Source organism: Monodelphis domestica, chromosome 5, assembly GCF_027887165.1.
Source record: "Monodelphis domestica isolate mMonDom1 chromosome 5, mMonDom1.pri, whole genome shotgun sequence".
NCBI lineage: Eukaryota > Metazoa > Chordata > Mammalia > Didelphimorphia > Didelphidae > Monodelphis > Monodelphis domestica.
In genome coordinates, this window is record NC_077231.1 from 240,310,673 (window position 1) to 240,331,650 (window position 20,978).

Here is a 20,978-nt window from a genome sequence, read left to right on the forward strand (position 1 = left end):
CTTCTGCCTCATATATCCCATTAAAACTAATGTTCTCCATCGGCTCCCTCGGCAATTTTTTAAAAACTTGGAATCTACACAATGCTTCAGCATTCTGCAGGTCCTTAAAAATACATCTTTTTACTTTTTCCCATGTTCCTGTTCACATTCTTGATCCAAGACTTGTTAGGGCTTACAGAATATGGTTTAAGGCTAAGTGCTTTATTCAGTTCCTGGCATCCTCTGGGAAGCCAAATATTAATGAAAAGAACAAAATCAATGTTTCAAGCACACTGCTCTGGAACTGAAGCCAGGCTGAAACCAATCCCATGACACATTGCCACAAAGTTAGTTCACTCAAAAGCAATGTGTCTCCAGGTCACTTTTCAGTGTAGCCTGGTATAGTCAACTTTGGCCCATCCAACATGGACTCTCTTAACTTCAAATAAGCTGTGTTTTTGGTGGAAGCCTTTCAATAGAGAAAAAAGTATTTAATTCTCAACTGATCCAGAAAAACTGTTAAAATTCACAAAAAAACCCTTTTCAAATAAATTCCAATAACAAAATATTTTAAACTGTCTTCATTCATAAAACTGAAGCATATAAAAATGAAATTTCCCCCATTCATTTCTCATATCTGTAGAGAACTAATATCTCAAGGGCTTAGTATAAAAGAAGGAGATCCTTATTACCAGGTATGTGTCAGGTGGCAAATAAAGCTTTTTTGAGGCTTGAGACCATTGTATTGTCTCTGTTTTCATGTTAAAAGAGGTCAGGGGGCACTTAGAGTAGAGTCATACTGATCTCCAGGTAGGAGTTGTTAATTATACATCAGGCAAAAAACTGCTGTATTTGAATTTCTAATCTGCAATTAGCATGAAATCAATGACCCACTGACATTTCTATTAAATGATGCCAGTAGGAATTTCCCATACCTCACTCTGAGATCATTACTTTATTCATAAACAAAGATGTAGTTTCTTTTTATTCACTATAAAACTGATGCATACATGACTACTTTGAAAAAAATAGTTGTACAGATTTTTTCCATAAGAAACTTCTTTGAAAAATGACTATCACAAGTGAAAAGCAATTCCTAATATTTTTTTTAAACAGCCCTTCTGAGCGGGCACAGGAAAGTCAAGGGTTAACTTTAAGAATTCAATATTCATTCATTTCTTCAATAAGTATTTAATGAATGCATACTTTGTCAAAAAGACTACCTTTTATGGAAGATTCAAATCTGGGTAAGTCAATTATTATCCTGAGGGAACTTAAAGGAAAGATGAAATAACCAGGTATATAATTTACTGTGATACCAGACAATATTTGTACATGGTTAACAGCAATGATGTACAATCATCAGCTGTGAATAACTATTATCAGCAGTGCAAAGATCCAGGACAACTCCAAGGGGCTCATGATGAAAAAGCATATCCCCCACTACTGAAAGAACTGGTGCAGTTGGAATGCAGATTGAAGCATATATTTTTCGTTTTATTTTCTCTATGACTTTTTCTCTAGTGTAATTTATATGTATTTTTTCATATGATGAACACAGAAATATGTAATTCATGATAAAACATGAACAACCTTCTTCATATTACCTAACATTTTGGGGAGGAGGGAGGAGACGAATGTTGGAGAAGACATAGATCACAAAATGCCAGAAAACAACTATTTAAAATAGTATCCCATATGTAAAAAATTTTAAATGTTAAGGAGGATCAGAGTCAGCAGAGATCACTTTAGTTAAGTCATTGAACCACTTTGGCCCTCAGTTAAGAGTAAATCAAGGAGGTCTGCATAGAAGAAGTAGCATTTGAGCTATATCTTGAAGGACAGGTAGGACTTCAACAATAGGATTTGGTATATTCTAGGATGGCATTCAGGGCAAGAAGAAGAGCATGAAAAAAAGTTTAAGGTTAGAGAAGCACTAGTTGTCTCTATTTTCAGGTACAATTATGTGTGGTAGTTACATGAGAAATAGCTAGAAAGACAGGCTGGAACAAAACTTAGTTTTAGGCTAAGGGGGTGGTACTTTTTAAAAAGGTATTTTTTTAAAGGTTTTCCAAAAGGAAAGATTTTTCTTAGAAGGGATTGGAAGGGAGAGAATCTGGAGGCAGATGAACTACTTAAGTACTTATGAGATCATTCAAGCAAGAAACAAGGGAGGCCTGAACCAAGACGGTGACAGTAGCAAAGCAGAGGAAGGGACCACTGTAAGAAATATTATGAGAGTAGAATTAGCAAGACTGAAAGAGAGAGAAACATGTCAAAGATTTCAAGGCAATCAGTTTGGAAGCAGAGTGATGCTATTTTAAAAAACAAAAAAACAGAGATACCAGGACAAGCTGTTTTAGGGGAGTTTCTGGACATGCCGAATTCAATGTGAAAACAAGGTATTAAAACAGAAATATCCACAAAAAAGATAGAAATCTATGTTTGGTATTTGGAAAGAAAGCTAAGTGATTGAAAGTCCTGAAAGTCTAACTCAATTATCCTCAGAGGGGAAGGTTGAGGCCATAAAACTGGGGAAGTTTACCCACAGAAAGAATGTAGAAGTATAGAACAGCCAGCAACAGAACTTTGGGAGAATATCTATTTCTAAGAAACCAGGAAAAGGAAGGTAAGAGAGAAAAACAGGTTTAGATAGATGGGAGAACCAGTATAATAGAATATGATAAAAATGACTTTGTAGAATTACTTACCATAAGTAAGAATGTAAAGTGGTTTTCCATTTGTGTCCATAGTGGTTAGGCAAGGGGCCTTTGGTGAAATGGTCCCCCATCGTTGTAATGCTGCTTCTAATGATGGCGGCCAATTTGTTACCACGCCCAGCTGTTCTCCACGCATTGCCAACATCTGTGCTCCTTCTGGCTTTGGTTGGTTTGGATCTGGTTGTTGAACTTGTATGTGAATTACAAAATCAGAATTAGTTTCAAATAAATATAATTTTTATACCTGTAAAATTTAGTCTTCTTTCCAAAGCACCACAGAAATAAGTTAAGGCTCAATATGTGGCAAGGGCTATGTATGTATATTTCTCAGAAAACAGAATTTTTGGCCAGTTTCACTATTTTCATTGATGAAATGGCTATGCATTTTATAACAATCACAGGTATACATAACAGGTCAAAGAATCTTAGGAAAACCACAACTAAAATTGCTAACTGACAATAGGCAAATTTCTTAAATGTATCTTCTCTAGTCTAAGTGCCAAAACATTTAGGATTATATTATCCAAATTTATAATAAAAATAATAATTCACCAAATGATAAGTGATCTAAAGACATCACCAGACAGTTATCCAGGAAAGAAACTGAGACTATAGTCTTATGAAACGATTGCATCTCACTCCCATCAGAGTTGCAAATGTGACAAAAAGAAACATGATAAATATTGGAGAGGCTGTAGGAAGAGGGACATGGATACTTTACTGGTGAACCCATGAATGGGTATTCTGGAAAGCAATTTGGAAAAATATACAAAAAGTTATTAAATATGCATGCCATTTATCCCAGCTATACATTGTCTTTGCTAGGCCTATACTCTAAAGAGATTAAAGAGGGGGAAAAAAAGAGTTCAAAAAACAGTACTTTTAAGTACAAAAATATTCATGGCAACTCTTTGTGGTGAAAAAAACCTAGAAACTAAGGTGATGTCCACCAGTTGAGGAATGGTTAAATAAGTTGTGGTATATCACTATGATGAAAGAAATATTTTTGTGCTATAAAATGAGGAAATGAATGATTTCAAAGACAGGGAAGAGCTTATATGAACTGATGCAGAATGAAGTAAACAGAGCCAGAAGAATCAATTATACCAGAATATCAATAATATTTAAAAGGAGGAAGGTTATCAACCTAGAGAAATTTTACTTTAAGTTGTAAAAAATGTGGTTAGTAGTCATTATTTCTAAAGTATATTTAATATTATATTTAATAAATATTTCCATTTGTACTGTACTGTCCTAAAGGAGTACAGGAAGAAAAAAAAAAGATCATTGCCCTTAAGTAAAGCTCTAAAATGAACTTAACAATAAAATGCAGTTAGTCCAGTTATCTGACTTAGGAAGAGGGAAGCAGGAGGCAATTTCTTCTATCCTTATAGAATCTTTTATGGCTTATAATTGTCAAAGAACTGATTATCCAGAGAATAAGTTTATGATACTTGTCCTTATCATACCACAACTTATACCAATACCAATAACTAATACCAATCACTGAGTAAATATGTGGTTTTCATCCTTAAGTTCAAATTAATTAATAAGTAGATTTCCTCTTCTGCATTCATCTATCACTTCTGAATGTTATCCTTTTCTTAAGAAAGAAAAACCAAAGCATCCAACTCTTATGATGCCAGGCACTTACATTATTACACTGGGATAAGAAAAGGAGAAAAATGGTATAATATTTTTCTCTGGAAATATATACTCACACTTATGCTGAGAAGCATTCTTTCTTATAAGTTATATTGTTCCATAATTCACACCCTCTCTGAAATGCTACAATGCTCTCAGAGGAGCCCTGGATCAGAGGACAAGATCACAATCTACAGAGGGTGATGCACCAAATAATCAATTTGGGATTGCTATCTTGAGTCACCAAGCATCTGGCTCATTGCTAAAGGTGATCATTAGGGACCTTCATTTTGTCTGAGCATTTTTGCTAAAGTCTTATCATTTCAGGGAATGTTCAGTTTACTGCTCTTCTTTTAAAGATAATAGCTCTAGTAGAAACAATATCATTACAGTTTATAGCATTTTAACAACATCAAAAAAAAAAGCTTTTTCTTTCTTTTTTTTTTACCTTCTAACAATTCCTCAAAATCATCTACAAAGAATTCTCGTAACGGAGGTCGTTTGGGCCGTTTGAGGGTATTGACCAGCTGTTGAATCTTTGCCGACACTCGGCTGCTCACAGGTACTCCTGGAGAATAGGGACCATGGGAGAGATGAGATGGCTTCCAGGCAACTCAGGGTTTAAACAAGGAAACATGGCAATAACTGGCAATGAAACAAAAGCTTGATGTCCTAGATCTGGGATTGTTTAGAAATTTTAAAAAGAAAAAAAAAACACAACAGGCTGACACTCTACCCTGAACCAAAGTATTGAGAGAACAGCGTTGTGAGACAAGCATGTTTAGTTGAATACCCAGAAAGAAAAAGAATAAAGATGAAGTAGAATGACTCTGTTACATGATGCTATTTCTTTTGCATGGATTCTATGGGGGAATATCCTGTGATCAAATTAGTTGCTAATGATGACCTTGGCTTAATTCCCAACCCTTAATATAATTCAATATGAGAGGCAATGTGATAAGAGTGGAGAGTTAGCCTTGAAGCCTCTGACTCATGGTGGCTACGTCACCTTAGATAAAGTCAGATAACTCTCTAATACTCTAGGCAGCAAGGAAGGTGTCAGCCTGTACAGGGAGTTCTCTCATCCAGGAGAGTTCTCTCTATCAATGAAATCACAGGTTCAGACACTATTATTTAAAGCATAAAGTGCTAATTGATTGTCAAAGTTTTGCCAATAAGGAGAATTGTTACCCACTGAAAATAGCACAGGGCATGGCATCATGAAAGAATCAAATTTGGGTCATACGACCCAGGGCCAATACTTATGCGGTAGGCAATTATAGGCATGTCATTTATTCCCTATGAGCCTCAGTTTCCTTCTCTATAAAAATGGGAATGATAACACATATAGCACTTGCCTTATTGCACTGTTGTGTGGATTAAGCAAAATGTATTTTGTAACCTGAATTTTAAATATTAAATATCTGTATCAGTGTCAGCTATTACAATGTAGCATTGCCATTCCCATTATATTTCATATATCATCCTCACAAAATAGTAGAACACATTCATTAAATACACTTTACAATGTTTTGAATGGCAATTGTAAAAGTTTTACTTTTGCTTGTCGGATGATTGGAACTAGTTTTCATAGGTGGGCAGAAGAGATAAATTGAAGATTATTTCTAGTGTCTTGCTTTTTCCAAGAAAAATCTTGTAGAATTCTCTTGTTATGGTGCCTTATACTTTCCTAAGTAAAGATTAGCCAGTCTACCATATTCTGCCCATTGGCTTATTAAGTTAACCACAGGAGATTTTTAAAAGTGGTTAATAATAAAGATACTGATTGATTTTCTTAAAAGTATAAATCTGAAAAAGTATAAATTCTTAAAAGTATAAATAGCTAAAATGGGGGAAGCAGAAGCTAAAATAAGAGGTGCTGAAAGTCATACAAATATGTACTAAGGTGGTAGTATTTAGAGTTTTTTTCTTGTTGTTTTGTTATTGTTTTTAAAACTCTTACCTTCCATCTTGGAATCAATACGGTGTATTGGTTCCAAGGCAGAAGAGTGGTAAGGACTAGGCAATGGGGGGGTTAAGTGACTTGCCCAGGGTCACATAGCTGGGAAGTGTCTGAGGCCATATTTGAATCCAGAACCTCCCATCTCTAAACCTGGCTCTCAATCCACTGAGCTACCCAGCTGCTCCCTATTTAGTTGTTTTTTTTTTAAATTAACTATCAAAGTTTAAAGTCTGATAGATAGACCAGCAAATTCATTCAAAAACCTAAGTAGAACTAATATATTGGCTTTGAAATAAAATTCTACTCATGTAGAAAAAGATTGAAAACATCATCATTGGGTAGGTGTGCATTTAGTCATCCTATAGATGAATGTGAATTATGGTGCTGAGGCAGTTACTTTTTCATAATTATCACTGAAGGAAAATGAATGCTACTAATTTATGAATGCTATTTTACAGAACTACCCACAAGTTTTTCAATAATGTGTTGGCAAAATTAAAGGAAAAAATGTACCATTAATCAAAGAGGTTTTCCTCTGTTAGTTTTCAAATGAATATATAGATATACATAGCATCCTTTCAAGATAGGAAGTTTTTATCTCTCAAATTTCCCAAATCTCCCAAAATTTCTTTCAAACATAACGGTTATGTCCCTTATATTGGGGCAATTGGGTCTAGTGACTCATGGGTTAGCCTACCAGGCTCTTCATGAGTAAACCACTGAGAAAATGCACTTTAAAAGCTCTAAGTAATAATAGTAATCATGATAATGATAACAATAAAAATCAGCCTAAAATGAATAATAAAATTAGCAGAAGAATTAAAGGAGAGTTAAACATTTTTAAAAAGACAATAACTATCAAATACTTAGAATTACATACAAGAAACATTAGAGGCCATGTAGTCTAAAGGCGCTTAACCTTTTGATGCATTGAGGGGACCCTTTGATAATCTGTTGAAACCAATATAATATTTTTGAAATGTGGGGGGAGGAGGGAAAGTACAGAGGAATACAAATGAAAACAATTATTATGCAAAATGGTTATAAATTCTTTTATTAAAGTTCATGACTCATAAGTTAAGAAGGACTGATCTAGTCATCCCTCTTCTATTATAAAAGAGGAAGCTGAAATTCAGAAAATTACAGTGACTTGCCTAAGAACATGCAACTCATGAAGTAGAGCCAAGATTTAAACTGAGTTTCTCCAAATTCCAAACCAAGGCTATTATTATTATACCATGATTCCTTTTAGCATCTCAAATAACTTTATACATATTAAAATGTATATACTCATTAATTAGGTTTCTAATTCCAACCAAATTCACATACTTATCCTGCTACTAAAATGTTTCTATTCAGTAATGAATTACTGCAATATACTTAACCAATATGGAGCATACACACTAAAAACAATGACTTTATGCCAAATTCTTTTCAATTACAATTTTCTGTTATTTTCGGCATTTTCAGCTCCTGTGGAAAAGCATTTCATCAGTCATAACAGGGTCTGATGTTTATCTATCCATATCACAAAACAATTCATTTATGCCATGGAATAAGTTCTCTGATTAGAAAGAAAAGCCCAGTGCCAGTGGTTCCTTCCCTTATTCTCTGATATTATTGTTAGCAAAATTAAAATGGATACCTTTGGTACCCTCATTTAGTGAAACTATCAATTTCAATCCTGTCACTTGCAAAAAAAAATACCCTAAGTGGTCCCAAACTTGATTTATTTCCAATTGTTTTTTTCAAATACTTAATTACCTTTCAAATTAGTTTTCCCAAATACTTTATCATTTTATTCTTACAGCACCCCCTGGGAGTTATTGTTCTCTACATCTTACCAAGAAAAGAAATAAGAATCAGGTAGCTTATGTAACTTGTGGAAGGGTTACTTTTAAGAGCAGAAAGAAGAATTAAAATGACTACTATTATATTTGATGTATTACTACTGTGGAAAGGAAACTAGACTGACAGTTGGTGGGGGAAGGGGCAATAAATATTACACTACGCTACATAGATCCTGGGTCAGAGTGTTGATGAAGTCTGTCCTGAAATTTTGTGCAGCAATTATCTAGAAACAAACCTTTGCATTATCAGCTGTGGCTCAAGTGTTACCTGAAAGGACTAGAGCTTGAGGGAATAGAGGAATAAACTCAAGAACCTGAGTTTTGTGATGCTGGGGACCCAACTGCTCTATACTGGTTACCATTCTCACCAACTGGAAAAGGTCCCATGAGAACATCCCAAGAAAGTAAGATGTGAAAACTCTGCAGCATCTAACTGGTGGTTTATTTTACCTCAACTTGGATGATTTTTGGTACATTTTTTTTCTCTGTTTCTGAACCTCAAATAGCTTCTTTGCAAGTATACTTCTTTCTACCCATTGGTTTTTCACTTAACTTTACATTGACCTTTCTAGCCTTTATCTCAGGTCTTAGCCCACATGTTCTAATTTCTGCATCCATCTTAGTTACATATCTGGGACAACAGCAATGTCTTTTTTCTTCTTTTCATAGCCAAACTTCCTCAAATTTCATTTTTCCCTCCTCTCTAAGAAATTTTATCCCATTGATGAACACTTCTTGAAGTTTGTCATTTGCTTTCCATATGCCACCTTCTCTGAGGGGTTCAAAAAGATCCTGCAAACTGGACTGAGTATACATTTCTAATTGAAATATAGCCAGAAGAAACAAGGAACAGATGTCTATAGCATACCAATCATGGAAGTGGAAATATAGGCTAATGCAAGTCAGAACTCAAAAGAAGGAGGAAAAAGAGAGATAAAGCAGGGGTGGTACAAAAGCTACAAGACATACCATCCCCAGTCTCCATGAGTTCAGCATTTCCATACTTTGGTGCTGTCCGTGATGATGTTGATCCTTGAGGTCTTTCAACTTGTATTGAGTGCTCTGAGGTGTAAGTGGTAACATCAGGAGGTGCGGAATGATTTTCTGCAAAGAAAAAATGAATTATTAGGTTTTATATGTTAAATTATCAAGGTTAATTAAGTTATTTGAACCACCAATTAGACCGCTGTCATAGAGAGGAGGCTGCTGCCATTATTTAGCAAAAACAGAAATCTTTTGCTTTTGAACAGGTCAGATGAGGATTACTCTGGACCAGGGATGATTCAAAACTTTTCAACATGGAGAGTCATAAACATAATAAGATCTTGAAGATAAATAATAAAGGCCCAAATGGACAGGGATAAAGTGAATTATGAACAAGGATAAGGCCTGAACCTCTGACTTCACTGGTACAAAGAGCTCCTTGTGAGGAAACTCCCTTTATCAATGGAAGTTGACACCTACTCTGCAACGTTACAAGGTTGTCCAGAACGCTGAGAAATTAAACACTTTGCCCAAGGGAACAAAGTCGATATGGATCAGACACAGAACTTGAATTCAGGGCTTCCAAACTCCACAGCTGGATCTTTATCCATTACACCTCTCAGTTCCTCTCCCTGTCTTACTCAGAGTCCATTATGGAGGAAAGTAAAGGGAGAAGCAGAGCTTAGTACTAGTGATAAAATAAAAAAAAAGAGGACCATTGGAACATTTTTTTAAATGCATATATGAGAATAGAAAGAAATTCAGAAGGAAGCGCAGAGAAGAAGGTCAGTTTTGAAGGAATGTGTAGAATTTATTATATACTTTTACAAACCCAGGGGTATGGAAATTCAGTTTCAGAGAGAAGAATTTTTTCATGTTCTACTGTGTGTATGGAAAGGTTCCTTTTTGGAGGGTGTTTAAGTTGAAAATTAAAAACACTTTGATGTAAAAAAAAATACTGACTTAAGTGACAATTATAATGAGACAATGAAAATTATATATGTGTCTCAGTTGAATGGTACCTTTCCATTATTGTTCTATAAGTAATGTTTTTTGAAATTGCTTCCCATGATTGGTTGGTTGGTTGGTTGGTTTTGTTTTGTTTTGTTTTGTTTTGTTTTTTGGCCATAATATCAGATGAGCTGGACAGAATATATTGTATTGGGCAACCCAATGTGTTATATGTTACAATGAAATATTTTCCCTGGTGAATTGTTTACACAAAAAGAAACATAAGAAGCAATACATGCAGACAGTAGAAATGTACACAGTCAATTACAGGAATATCCCCACTCTTTTTCTCCTGGGAAATGTTTTTTTATTATAGCTTCTTTCAGTACCTTTGGAAACATCCAACTTGGATGCATTATGATGATGCAGGGGCAGGGGGCAGGGGAAGAGGATCCTGGATTCTTTAAGCCTGTGCCAGCAGAGTATAAGGTCTGGCAGGGCTTATGAAAAGGCTTTGAGAATGGACCTGGATTTGTACTGGCAGTTGAAGTTCATCCAAATTTGAGGGAGAGGCTATTACCAAGAAGATGGATGGCAACACTATAGTGGAATGTTTTAGCCAAGGAAACTCAAGATGTCTACTTACTAAGTGTGTGGAGAGATTATAATGAACATTGATAGAAGACTCATAATCTCTGAAAGTATCATTTTATTTATTTTATTTATCTTAACCTGAAGTTTGTGAACTTCTATGTGTATGCATGTGAGTCTATAACTTCATTCTGATAGCTTTCTTATCTGCTGGCAAAAAAAAAAAGGAAGCCCAGTTTTAGTAAGAAGGAAATTCCACATTATCATTGCATAATGAGTGGGACATAGTCCTGTGCCACTCTAGGTTCCAATTCATACATATTTGATAATCATAATTCCTACCTTACAGGGAGGTACATAAATTCTGAGGTTGTTCACAAGTAAGTGTGACAGGGGAAAAACAAGAGCATTTGTTAGATGAGGAGCCATAGGAGATACAGACATATGAGGAGCTCAGTGTTTATTCATTTAAGGGGGAAGGGGAAAAGGACACAAAACCTCAACATAGAACAAATCAGCAAAAGGGCAGAAAAAGAAAAAAAGAGAAATGAAGGCATGGAAATGAACTGGTGCTATAGATCTTTTTGTTTATATTCTGAGGTGATTGAAATAGCAAGAACCAATAAACATATGTCTTTTTGAATATAAGCAAAAGTGACCATATATAAAAAGACTTGCCCAAGATCACAGATATGAAAAGTGATAGAACCAAAGAATTCAGTGCTTTTACTTTGGTGAGGGGGTGCTGCTTTGCATTGACTTAATAATGATGATAATAATGATGATAGTCATGATGCTAATGATAATAATAATCATTAGCATTTATATAGTACTTACCATGTGCTGGGCACACTGTGCTAAGTGCTTTACAATTATCTCATGTTATCCTCACAACAATTTTGGGAGGTAGATATTTTCATGACCTTCATTTTTCAGGTGAGGAAACTGAGGCAAAGATTAAATGATCTGAGCAAGATCACATTGCTAGTAAATGTTTTAGACTGAATTTGAATCTTCCTGATTCCAGGCCCAGATCTCTATCCATTTGTGCTTTGATTTTGCAGTACAAATTGATGGACTGTTGTAGATGGTTCTTACTAATTTTATCCAGAAAAGCTTCATTTATTACTGCTTGCCACTGAGAGGCAGCATTGGGTAGTAGATAGAGAACTGACCTCAAAGACAGAAAGACCTGGATTCAAAACTTCCTTGGATGTATCCTGGCTGTAGAACTTTGAGCAATTAAGTTAACTTCTCACTGTTCAATGCAATTCTGTAAGACTAAATTGCAGAGATGGTGCTAACCTAATTTAGCTGAGGGAGTTTCCTCACCTTAGAGTTCTCTGTACTAAGAAAACCATAAATCCTGTCTCTATTCCTATCCCTTTGCTAAAAGCAATACTATCGGTTGCTGAGACTTCTCATAATTAGAAATGGGGAGAGAATGGGAAAGAAAGGCAAGGGAATTAGGAAGAAAAGATTATGCTGAGGTGAGTTTTTGAGTGATGAAACAGACCCTATAGCCCAAAAAGTGCCTTTTCTTCCAGGAATCCAAATAAACAATAGCACAGTTGAGGGAGAACTGGAGACAGCAAAGGACTTTGAACCTTCAGGATTTAGGATTGTTGTATGTACTAGTTGGAGAACCTTGTTCTAGCCCCTTTAATTCAGTATTTATGATAATCCAGACATTAGGCTGGGCTCAAGAGTCCCTTGTTCCTTCACCAGGGATGTTGATAAATGAATTACAGGCATTAAAAATACTTCAGAAAGCAAGACTCAGCTGTTTCCAAGAATAAGCTTTCCAAACATCTGATTCTTATCTATTTATTAATGTAGAAACCCATAATATTTTTATTGAGTTGCACTTAACTAAGCTTGCATACATTTAAAAGTGTCAGATGTCAATTTCTTTGCATTTTAGAATTCAGATTTTTCATTTGAGAAGCCTACTCATCCAATGACTAGAAATTAATAAAGTTTGGTAGTACATGATTTTTTAAAACACCAAAAGTTTAAAATTCACTCCAAAAGATATAGGGAAAATATTCAGTGGTCATGGAGATTCCAAATAACTCACATAACGGCCATCGAATTCTTAAGTTTTGCTACTGATCACTTGTACAACTGGACAGTCACTTGAAGGATGGAGGCAGTTGGAATAGATGATCTCTATGAATTCTTACATTTGTCAGAATGTTTCTATAAACTATTTGCTGAATGAATTGATTCCAATTCCTACTATGCTGTTACACAATTCAAGTCATCAGCATCTCTTTCCTCCATCCTATCTCATCTACTACCTTCCTACCCAATAACTACTCTTAAATAGTCCAAACTTCTGTTACTTTTATGGAAAATGAATGTTCTTGAAGTATTTTACACTCTCTCAACTAAGATGCAGAATGAACTCCTATCTCATGATGTAGAGCAAAAAGAGCTATGATAAGAGACCACCTTGTTCAGTGCTCTAATTTCAAAGATGAGGAAACTGAAGTTTAAAAAAGGGAATAAAATACATTTCCCAAGGGTCACATAGATATTAAGTGCCTTCAGAGCTGGGAGTCAAACCCCTGGTTTTCTAATGAAAAATTCTGCATTTTTTTCTTCTACAGTGGACTACCATGCTCCTCAACCTCTTCCTTATCCATATCCACACATTAATTTGCTTTCTTTAGGTCATATTCAATTCTTCAGTGGATCTGTGTCCTCATTAAAATGGAGCCTGTTTGAACAGTATAGATTGCAGCTCATCCCAAGAGGTTTCTCATCCATGTCCTTCCATTTATTCACCACAGTTGATAGCTGACATGTTCAATATACCCTGTGGGCCCTTCCTCTAGGCTTTTAAACAATTCGTGAATAAGAGTACAAAGCTCTAATTCTATGTCTTTCACTCTTCTTGCTAAAAGATATATTCAATTTCTTCTTCCACAGTAGTTTCCTTAATGATATATTTTATACCATTTATTGTGTGTAAATTATCATTGGTAATGAGCTGCTTCAATCAGTTTAAACCACCACATGGTACTCTATTGCCCTTAGGGTCATTAGCAATTAGAAAAGGGAAACAGAGAGTTGTGAAAGGGGAAAAAAAATCTGGGTGTGCTCCATGAATGTTTGAATATCTTTGTGGGTACAAAGAATGAACATGCTGATGCTTGGTTTATTGGGGATTGGGGGCAAGGAGAAGAGTGAAAATAGTTTGCTTCAGATTTCAAGCACTCTACAAGTGATTCCTCATTGCTCCCATAGTTGAAACCTTGGTTAGCAGAAAAACAAGTCAAAGGATGTGGATTCTGTCATTTATTAACAACTTGACACCTTGAGCAAATCACTTATGACTCACTAGGCTTTGGTTCCTCATCTCTAAAATGAAGAGTGTTGGATAAAATACCTCTAAGGGCTCCAGTTCTAAATCCTGTCTTCTACCTGTTGCTTTATCACACATGCTCCATCTCTTCCATGATGATGAATTTATTTTCCTACTCACCACCTTCTCTGTGGTTCAATATTGCATAAGCTAGGAACCCCTGCTTCAGAAGTAAACACAATAGAAGTTAACATTTTAGGAACAAATTTTCAAATTAGTGCCTTCAAACAAAAGCAGATGAAATGTGAGTCCACTGCATTTGATTTTATTCAGTCTTAATTGAGTGTTTAGGTTACACTGTAGCTGAATCATTAGTGATATCCAATAAGCCTCTATGTTTGGCATCAGGCGAGTACCAAAACGTTTCCACCATGGAGCTTGGAAAAATAACGATGCTGGTACATCTGGTGACTGAAAAATAGGAACAGGGACAGCTGGGTGACTTCAAAGTGTTTTCCAAATTTATTTGTGTCATCTCCCCTTCCTCTCCCTTTCAATCTTAGTGCATATGCCATCACTGGAAGATCACAAAACTTCGCAGCTGGCTTCCGTTAAGAAGGTCAGAGAAAGCTCTGCCCTATTTACTTCGAATATATCAGGGTTCCATGAGTTTTTAAAAACTAAGTATGTGCAGAAAAGTTTTTTAAAGTTTTTTCTTCAGGGGGAGAGTTTTAATCAAAGTTTGGTGGTGGTGGGTTTTTTTTTTTTTAATTGATTGGTAAAGGTTAAGGCAAGGCTAAAATTTCAGAGTTGATCAAAGAAGGCTTCTCCATCTCAGGTGTGATGCTAATTCAATGATCTAACTCTTAGGCCATAGCTCTCATCTAGAATGGAAGGCCCACCTCACAGTTAATAATCAAATCAAGGCTCTTGAGACACAAGAACACCAGACATGAAAATGGAAGACTTTGGACTTTGTCACCAACTAGCTATGTGGCCTTGGTCAAGGAACTCACTGTTTCTAAGCCTCAGTTTCCCCATCTGTGAAACCAATATAATCATACTTGCACTATCTTAATTCACCAGTCAACTGTGTTGAAAACCTTTTGTAAATTAAAAATAGTTTCACAAATGGGATGAGTTGTCTCATTTTAGGGTACTCATTTTAGGGGCTATCATTAGGGAGGAAATGCTAGATTTGGAGTCAGAGGACCTAGGTCCAAATCCTGGCTTTTCTACTTACTTCTTATTTGATTTTTTTTTTTGGTCATCTAGGTAGACCTCACTTTCTTCATTTGTAAAATGAGTGAATCCCTTCTAGCCTTAATCTTGATCTGATGGTCTCCTCAAGCCTGAGTACATTCAGCAAACAGGACTTTTCTTTCTTAGGGCAAGATTTTATTACTTAAGAGGGGGATAGCTTCTAAAATCCAAATAGGGGGCTTCACCCTTCCAGGGGAAAAATACAGAATGTCCGCCTGAAAATAATTGTGTTCTGAACCAAAACCATAACACAGGAGAGCTTCCAAGACAAAAAGGCAAGAGATATCTTGTTTCTAAGCCACCCTAATTATTTTTCAGGCTGAGGATGGTGGCCAAATTAATAGAAGACAAGAGCTAGATTTGGTTTTAATGCAGAGGAGGCAATGTACTTATAATCGATTAGCTGCCACTGAGTTTAATGAAAAACACCCAAAGAAACCTCTAGCTGATTGACTGGAATTTCTCAAATCTTCCATACAATTAAGGCTGTCCCCAGTCATATTGCCTCACTATTAATTTTTCAGCCATTAGACAGTCAGCTAGGAAGAAGGAGAGCTGGATTAGCCTACTTGAATAAGCTGTCCCTAAGGCCAGCTGCAGCATCACCTTTCCCTCCCAACACACACACACACACACACACACACACACACACACACACACACACACACACACACACACACGTGCTGGTTGGAGGTTGGAGGATGTTAATGGGGGAGAGCAACATGTACCTGGTACCTAGTCCATGTTACTTTTGAAAGAGATAAGGAAAGCCCCCATTAGCTGACATGTTACTGATTTGTAGAGAGACAGGATGGGATGGAGATCTATCAAAAATCACTCTGGAATCTCTAGGGATTTCCATTTGAAGCATCTATAGTTCTATTCTATAAGTAGCCAGACATGTGGGATGTCTGGCTACTTCAGCATGGAAAGCAGTACGAAAGGGAGGAAGGAATTCAGTTTAAAAATCATATATATGTATAACCAGACTTACTCTGTGTGTCTTGCTGCTGCCAAAGTATATAAGAGCATAATATTTTTCTTTTAATTTTGTCCTTTACTAAACATAATTGGTTCTATTTCTCAGTGAACACTGAAACTAGAATTCAGTCAAGAGAATTGGTTCTGATCTTGGTTTTTGCAATGAATTCACTGTGTGATCTCTTTTCTGGTCTCTCAATTCCCTCATTGATAAAAGAATGTTAGGCTAGATGACTTCTAAGCTTTCTCCCAATTTTGATGCTCTATGATGCTATATTTTTGATAACTAGATAATGACAGAAATGATATGCTTCCTTGTAGATTTGCATATGAATAGACAATAGACCAAACACATCTTTGAATATTTCTGTGGCTTTTGAATAAGCACAGAAATCATCAGATTCAATGCTTTTATTTTAAAGATGAGGAAGCTTCTGTCTTATAGGGTTACTTGGCTTGCCGAAGGCTGGAATATCAAATAAGAGACTGTTGTTTGAACCCAAGACCCAGGTTCTACATTCAATGCTTCTTCCATTATGCCTTCTCTACATTTCCTTAAGTCAATATGTAAGGATATCTGAAAGGATCTCCTAGCAGATTTTGAGCCCTTGTTTTCTCCAAATATGGTTTGAAGACATGATGCAAAAGAAAAGATACATCTATTGGTAGATGTTAAAATAGACTTCTTGTACTTCAGACAGTGGCCTTCCAGATTTCTATAGCCACCCCATTTCTTCTATGAAAGGCTGTAATTAGCCATTATCATCAAACTCCTGAAAACTGAAGGTTCCACATTATAGCAGCATAGAGTTTCTGAAACCTGTGCTGTTTATAGGGCATTTAACACAATCTCCATCTAAAAAGAACAATGAAATCTGCTCTTACTTAAAAACAGGAAAATTTTCCTTATTCCCACTTTGCTTTCTCTCTTTCCCTCTGGGGCTGATCCCAACATGCTCCCTCCTTCCTCCCCAAACAAGTACTCTAAAGAAAGGATTCCCTAAACTCATTCATACTAAGATGTCAGTGTCTAAGTGTGACCAATTTTCTGTATTTTGATGGGTACAATACCCACCCTCTGATATACATTATGTTGTTGATTCTGGAAAAAACAAAACAAAACAAACAACCAAAAAAAAACCCACTTCCTCAAGCCTTAGTTTTAATCTTCAAAATGAGGGACATGGAGTAGATGGCCTCTGAGGTCCTTTCCAGCTCTAGATCTGTGAACCTATGATGAATGTCTTATTATTATTTGTGTACTATTGGCAAGCAGAAAGAGCCAATGTCCCCCTGCCCTCTAAGATCTATTTATAGTCCCTGAACTTAGCCAGCCCAATATGCACATAGTGGATGTGCCGATACTATACTCCGGTCTGCTTACTCAGGGAGCCAGGAAAAGTGGGAGGTATGATGAGAATGTGGGAGAGAATTTAGAATTCAATTTTTTTAAATGAATGTTAATGTTTTTACATGTAATTTGTGAAAAATAAAAAAATTTAAAAATACTATACTTTATATAATCTTCTTTAGGACATGGAACTACATTCTACTTTGCTTTGTCAGGGTCAAGGCAAACTTCCTTTAGGATAATTAATTAATTTCTTTGGAGACTTGATTCATAGAAGTTTTTAATTCTTAAATATCAGGTCAGCATTCAAGTTTACCTTGAAAATGATACCTTGCTAAAATAGGTTGTTCCCTATGCAGTGGTTCAAGTCCATCCAATTTTATAATGATACTGTTTCATGCTTCATTAGATTGTTAGTGGTCCATTAGCTTACTTGAGGAAAGAAAGTGATATTTACCCACATGTTAGTCTCTTTAGATTGAGGTTTATTACTGATCATGTAATATGATCCCAAGACTAGATGCAAACAACATTTGTAGCTGAAGTGGTAGTTTGTAACTGGGTGGCCTGCTCCTGATACCACTCCATTCACTTGGGTCATTTTGATCTTGTGGGCTTCAGAGTCAAACAGTGTGCTACCCATGTGCACCTTCCAGTTTTATTCCAAATATCCTGTTAGGACCATGCCAGGAAAGAAAACCAGAAGTTGACATTCTACCAGTTAAATTCAAAAGTCTTCAAGAGTATTATCTTTTGGGTTTGAATTATAGAATCAGAAAGATCTGAGTTCTAATCTAAACCCAAACACTAATGAGTATTTGACCTAGAGTAAGTAGTTTTTCCTCTGTCTATCTCAATTTCCTCTACTGTAAAATGGGGATACTAACACCTACCTCCATGAGTCATTGTGGAAGAGCAACTAAGAAAATATTTATAAAGCACCTAACAGTGTGCCTAGCTCATGGTAGAGACTAAATAAATGCTAGCCATGATTATAATGATGATGCCAATAGGCTACTTAGACCTCCAATTTGCCAAAAGAATTCCTAGTCTTCTGAGTTAACAGCTTTTTACATGCTTTCTCAATGGTATTTGTCTTATAACAATAAAGGATTTTCTGGCAAGAGTGTCCTGAATCTTGGAGGCTCATGCCAGACAGAATTTTCATCCTCACACTGAGAGGGCAGAGGAAGTATTTAAATGTCTATGCCAATATTTTTTACCCATCTTCAAGTGAATATTTGAAAAATGTATGTATATGTTTTTTTCAATAGTTATCAAAGTATCCCCAACATTTAAGATAGTTACAAATTAATGAATCTAAATGATTAACTATCACAACAGACCATTCAAGCACTCTTAATGAATATGCTGGCAAAGCAGAATCTAGAATCAAAACATACAATTGCTAGGTTTTTGCCTAATTATACAATGAGGAGGAATGTACTCCATATTCACTCTTTGCCTTGCACATGATCACCTTTTTGAATTCCTATCTTCCTAGTGGGAACACAGATGCTAGAAATTTGAAGAGGGTCTGTTTGTTGACACACACTCCAAACACTAAGAGCAGCATTAACTTCAACCAAATGCTAAAATATCTCAAGAAATTACAAATAAGTCGTTGAATATCTTACTAATGAGAAGGTTCCCAGACTTCTGATGGAAGCAAGTTCAGCCTGAAGGAAATGCCTTCGGATCTTTACTCTAACCCTATGAACAAATGTGACTTTCAATCATTCATTTATAGCCAGGAAAACCAAGTTACCAGGATCACATCTGAGTTATTATGCTGTTTCTCTGACCCAAAGCAAATTACTTAACCAGAGAGCATTTGTGCCAAAAGGCAATGTTTCCTTCCAAATAATTGACTTTTTATTTTTTGTTTTCTTTCATTCTAATTTCTACCTCTAGAAATACAATTAGAGTAGAAACAATATCTGCCTCATAAAACAGGGTAGTTTTTCCTTAAAAATTCCTGGGTCTTGGAGACTTGACTAGATCAGGAAATGATGTCTTATGCAGGTGACAGCTTCCTAGTGATCTAAGTACAAAATCCACCCCCAATAAGTGGCAGAAATGTTTCTTGCTTCTTAGATTAGATTTGCCAGTATGGCTAATAATAACCCAGGGAAGCTACAGTCAACTGATTTAATTCTATATCCCTGCTGAGTATCCTTTACATGCTATGTAGGGGAAAGAGATCAAATCTGATTTCATAGGTAGAAGAAACTTCCAGTGAGGAACCTTCCTCTAACAACAGGCATGGCACATTCTATGCTAAAGAGTAACCTAAAGCAATCAGATTTTGTGTACTTTCATTCTACGGGAGTTAAATGTGAGAACTTATTTTTTAAATACTGTATTATTTCTATGTCAGGGTCCTTAGAGAGGCTACAACCAGTCTATTGACTTTTACATTCCCTTTGTTCTTAGAAATTCCAAGTGATGCTCCCCCCCCCAAAAAAAAACCTGATTATTAGATGAACTCTTCCTGCTGGGTGTGCTACTACACTCTCCATCCTCTATGTTCTTCTACAGGAGGTGTTGAGAGTCTTAAGGAACAACCTCTTCATTAGCTATTCACCAATCAGAAATGTTTTGTGATGTCCAAGGGAGGGACTGAATAATGAGCTCCCAAAGGTATTGATAGATCTGTGTGAAAGAACTGTCTGTTTTTTGATCATTGAGAGGATCACTGACCTATTAACATAGAGGTTAAAAATCAATAAATTGATACTCTTACCCCAAAATCAGTCTTGTATATTTTTAATCACAACATAGAAAACACTGAAATATACTGGATGTGCCAAGGTAGATTATTGTGTATTTGATATTTATACCATGTTATAGATCTTCCTCTTTGAACCTCAATATTTCACAAATTCACAGTTTCAACAGTATAGCTTCTCCTCTTCTCTCCCTCCCCATTTCCACCTAATACAATGAAAGTCACTCTAGTGGCTAGTAAATTTTTTCCAATAGAGAGTTTTAATGCCATTCCTAAAAATTCACTTAACGAGGTTAGACATCAGACACCAGATGCATAGTCTATACTCAGGCATTTATGGTTTTCTAAGACCTACTCTGGCATGCACTCTGCTAACATTACCTTGTAGAAGCCATAGCAATCCTCAAGCTTCAATAAGACATTGTAGGTGTCCTTCAGTGTAGGTGCTTAATTTAGCCTTGCAAAAAGATATGTGGTCCATTAGATAATAAACTCCTTGATGGAAGGGACTATCTTTTGCTTCTTTTTGTATTTCCAGGGTTTAGCATAATGCTTGATAAATAGTAGAAGCTTCATAAATTTTTATTTATTGATTGGTTGGTTATTAATATAGGTGCCTAAAAAAATTTCTAAGGAAGCTAGGTGGTTCAGTAGATA

The 20,978-nt window shown here is 35.9% G+C and overlaps 1 protein-coding gene across 7 annotated transcripts in view; it reads right to left on the bottom strand.

Annotated features, from left to right (window-relative positions):
• DIP2C (disco interacting protein 2 homolog C) overlaps positions 1 to 20,978 on the bottom strand; it is a 634,433-nt gene that overhangs the window by 218,962 nt on the left and 394,493 nt on the right. For 6 of the 7 annotated variants that reach the window (XM_007504697.3, XM_007504696.3, XM_007504700.3 and 3 more), the window contains 3 exons: positions 9,126 to 9,260; positions 4,792 to 4,911; positions 2,691 to 2,888 (listed from right to left, as the gene is read on the bottom strand). In XM_007504697.3, coding sequence (XP_007504759.1) covers positions 2,691 to 2,888; positions 4,792 to 4,911; positions 9,126 to 9,260 — 453 coding nt within the window. The remainder of the gene's footprint in view (positions 1 to 2,690; positions 2,889 to 4,791; positions 4,912 to 9,125; positions 9,261 to 20,978) is intronic. The other variant, XM_007504698.3, reaches the window with a different exon arrangement.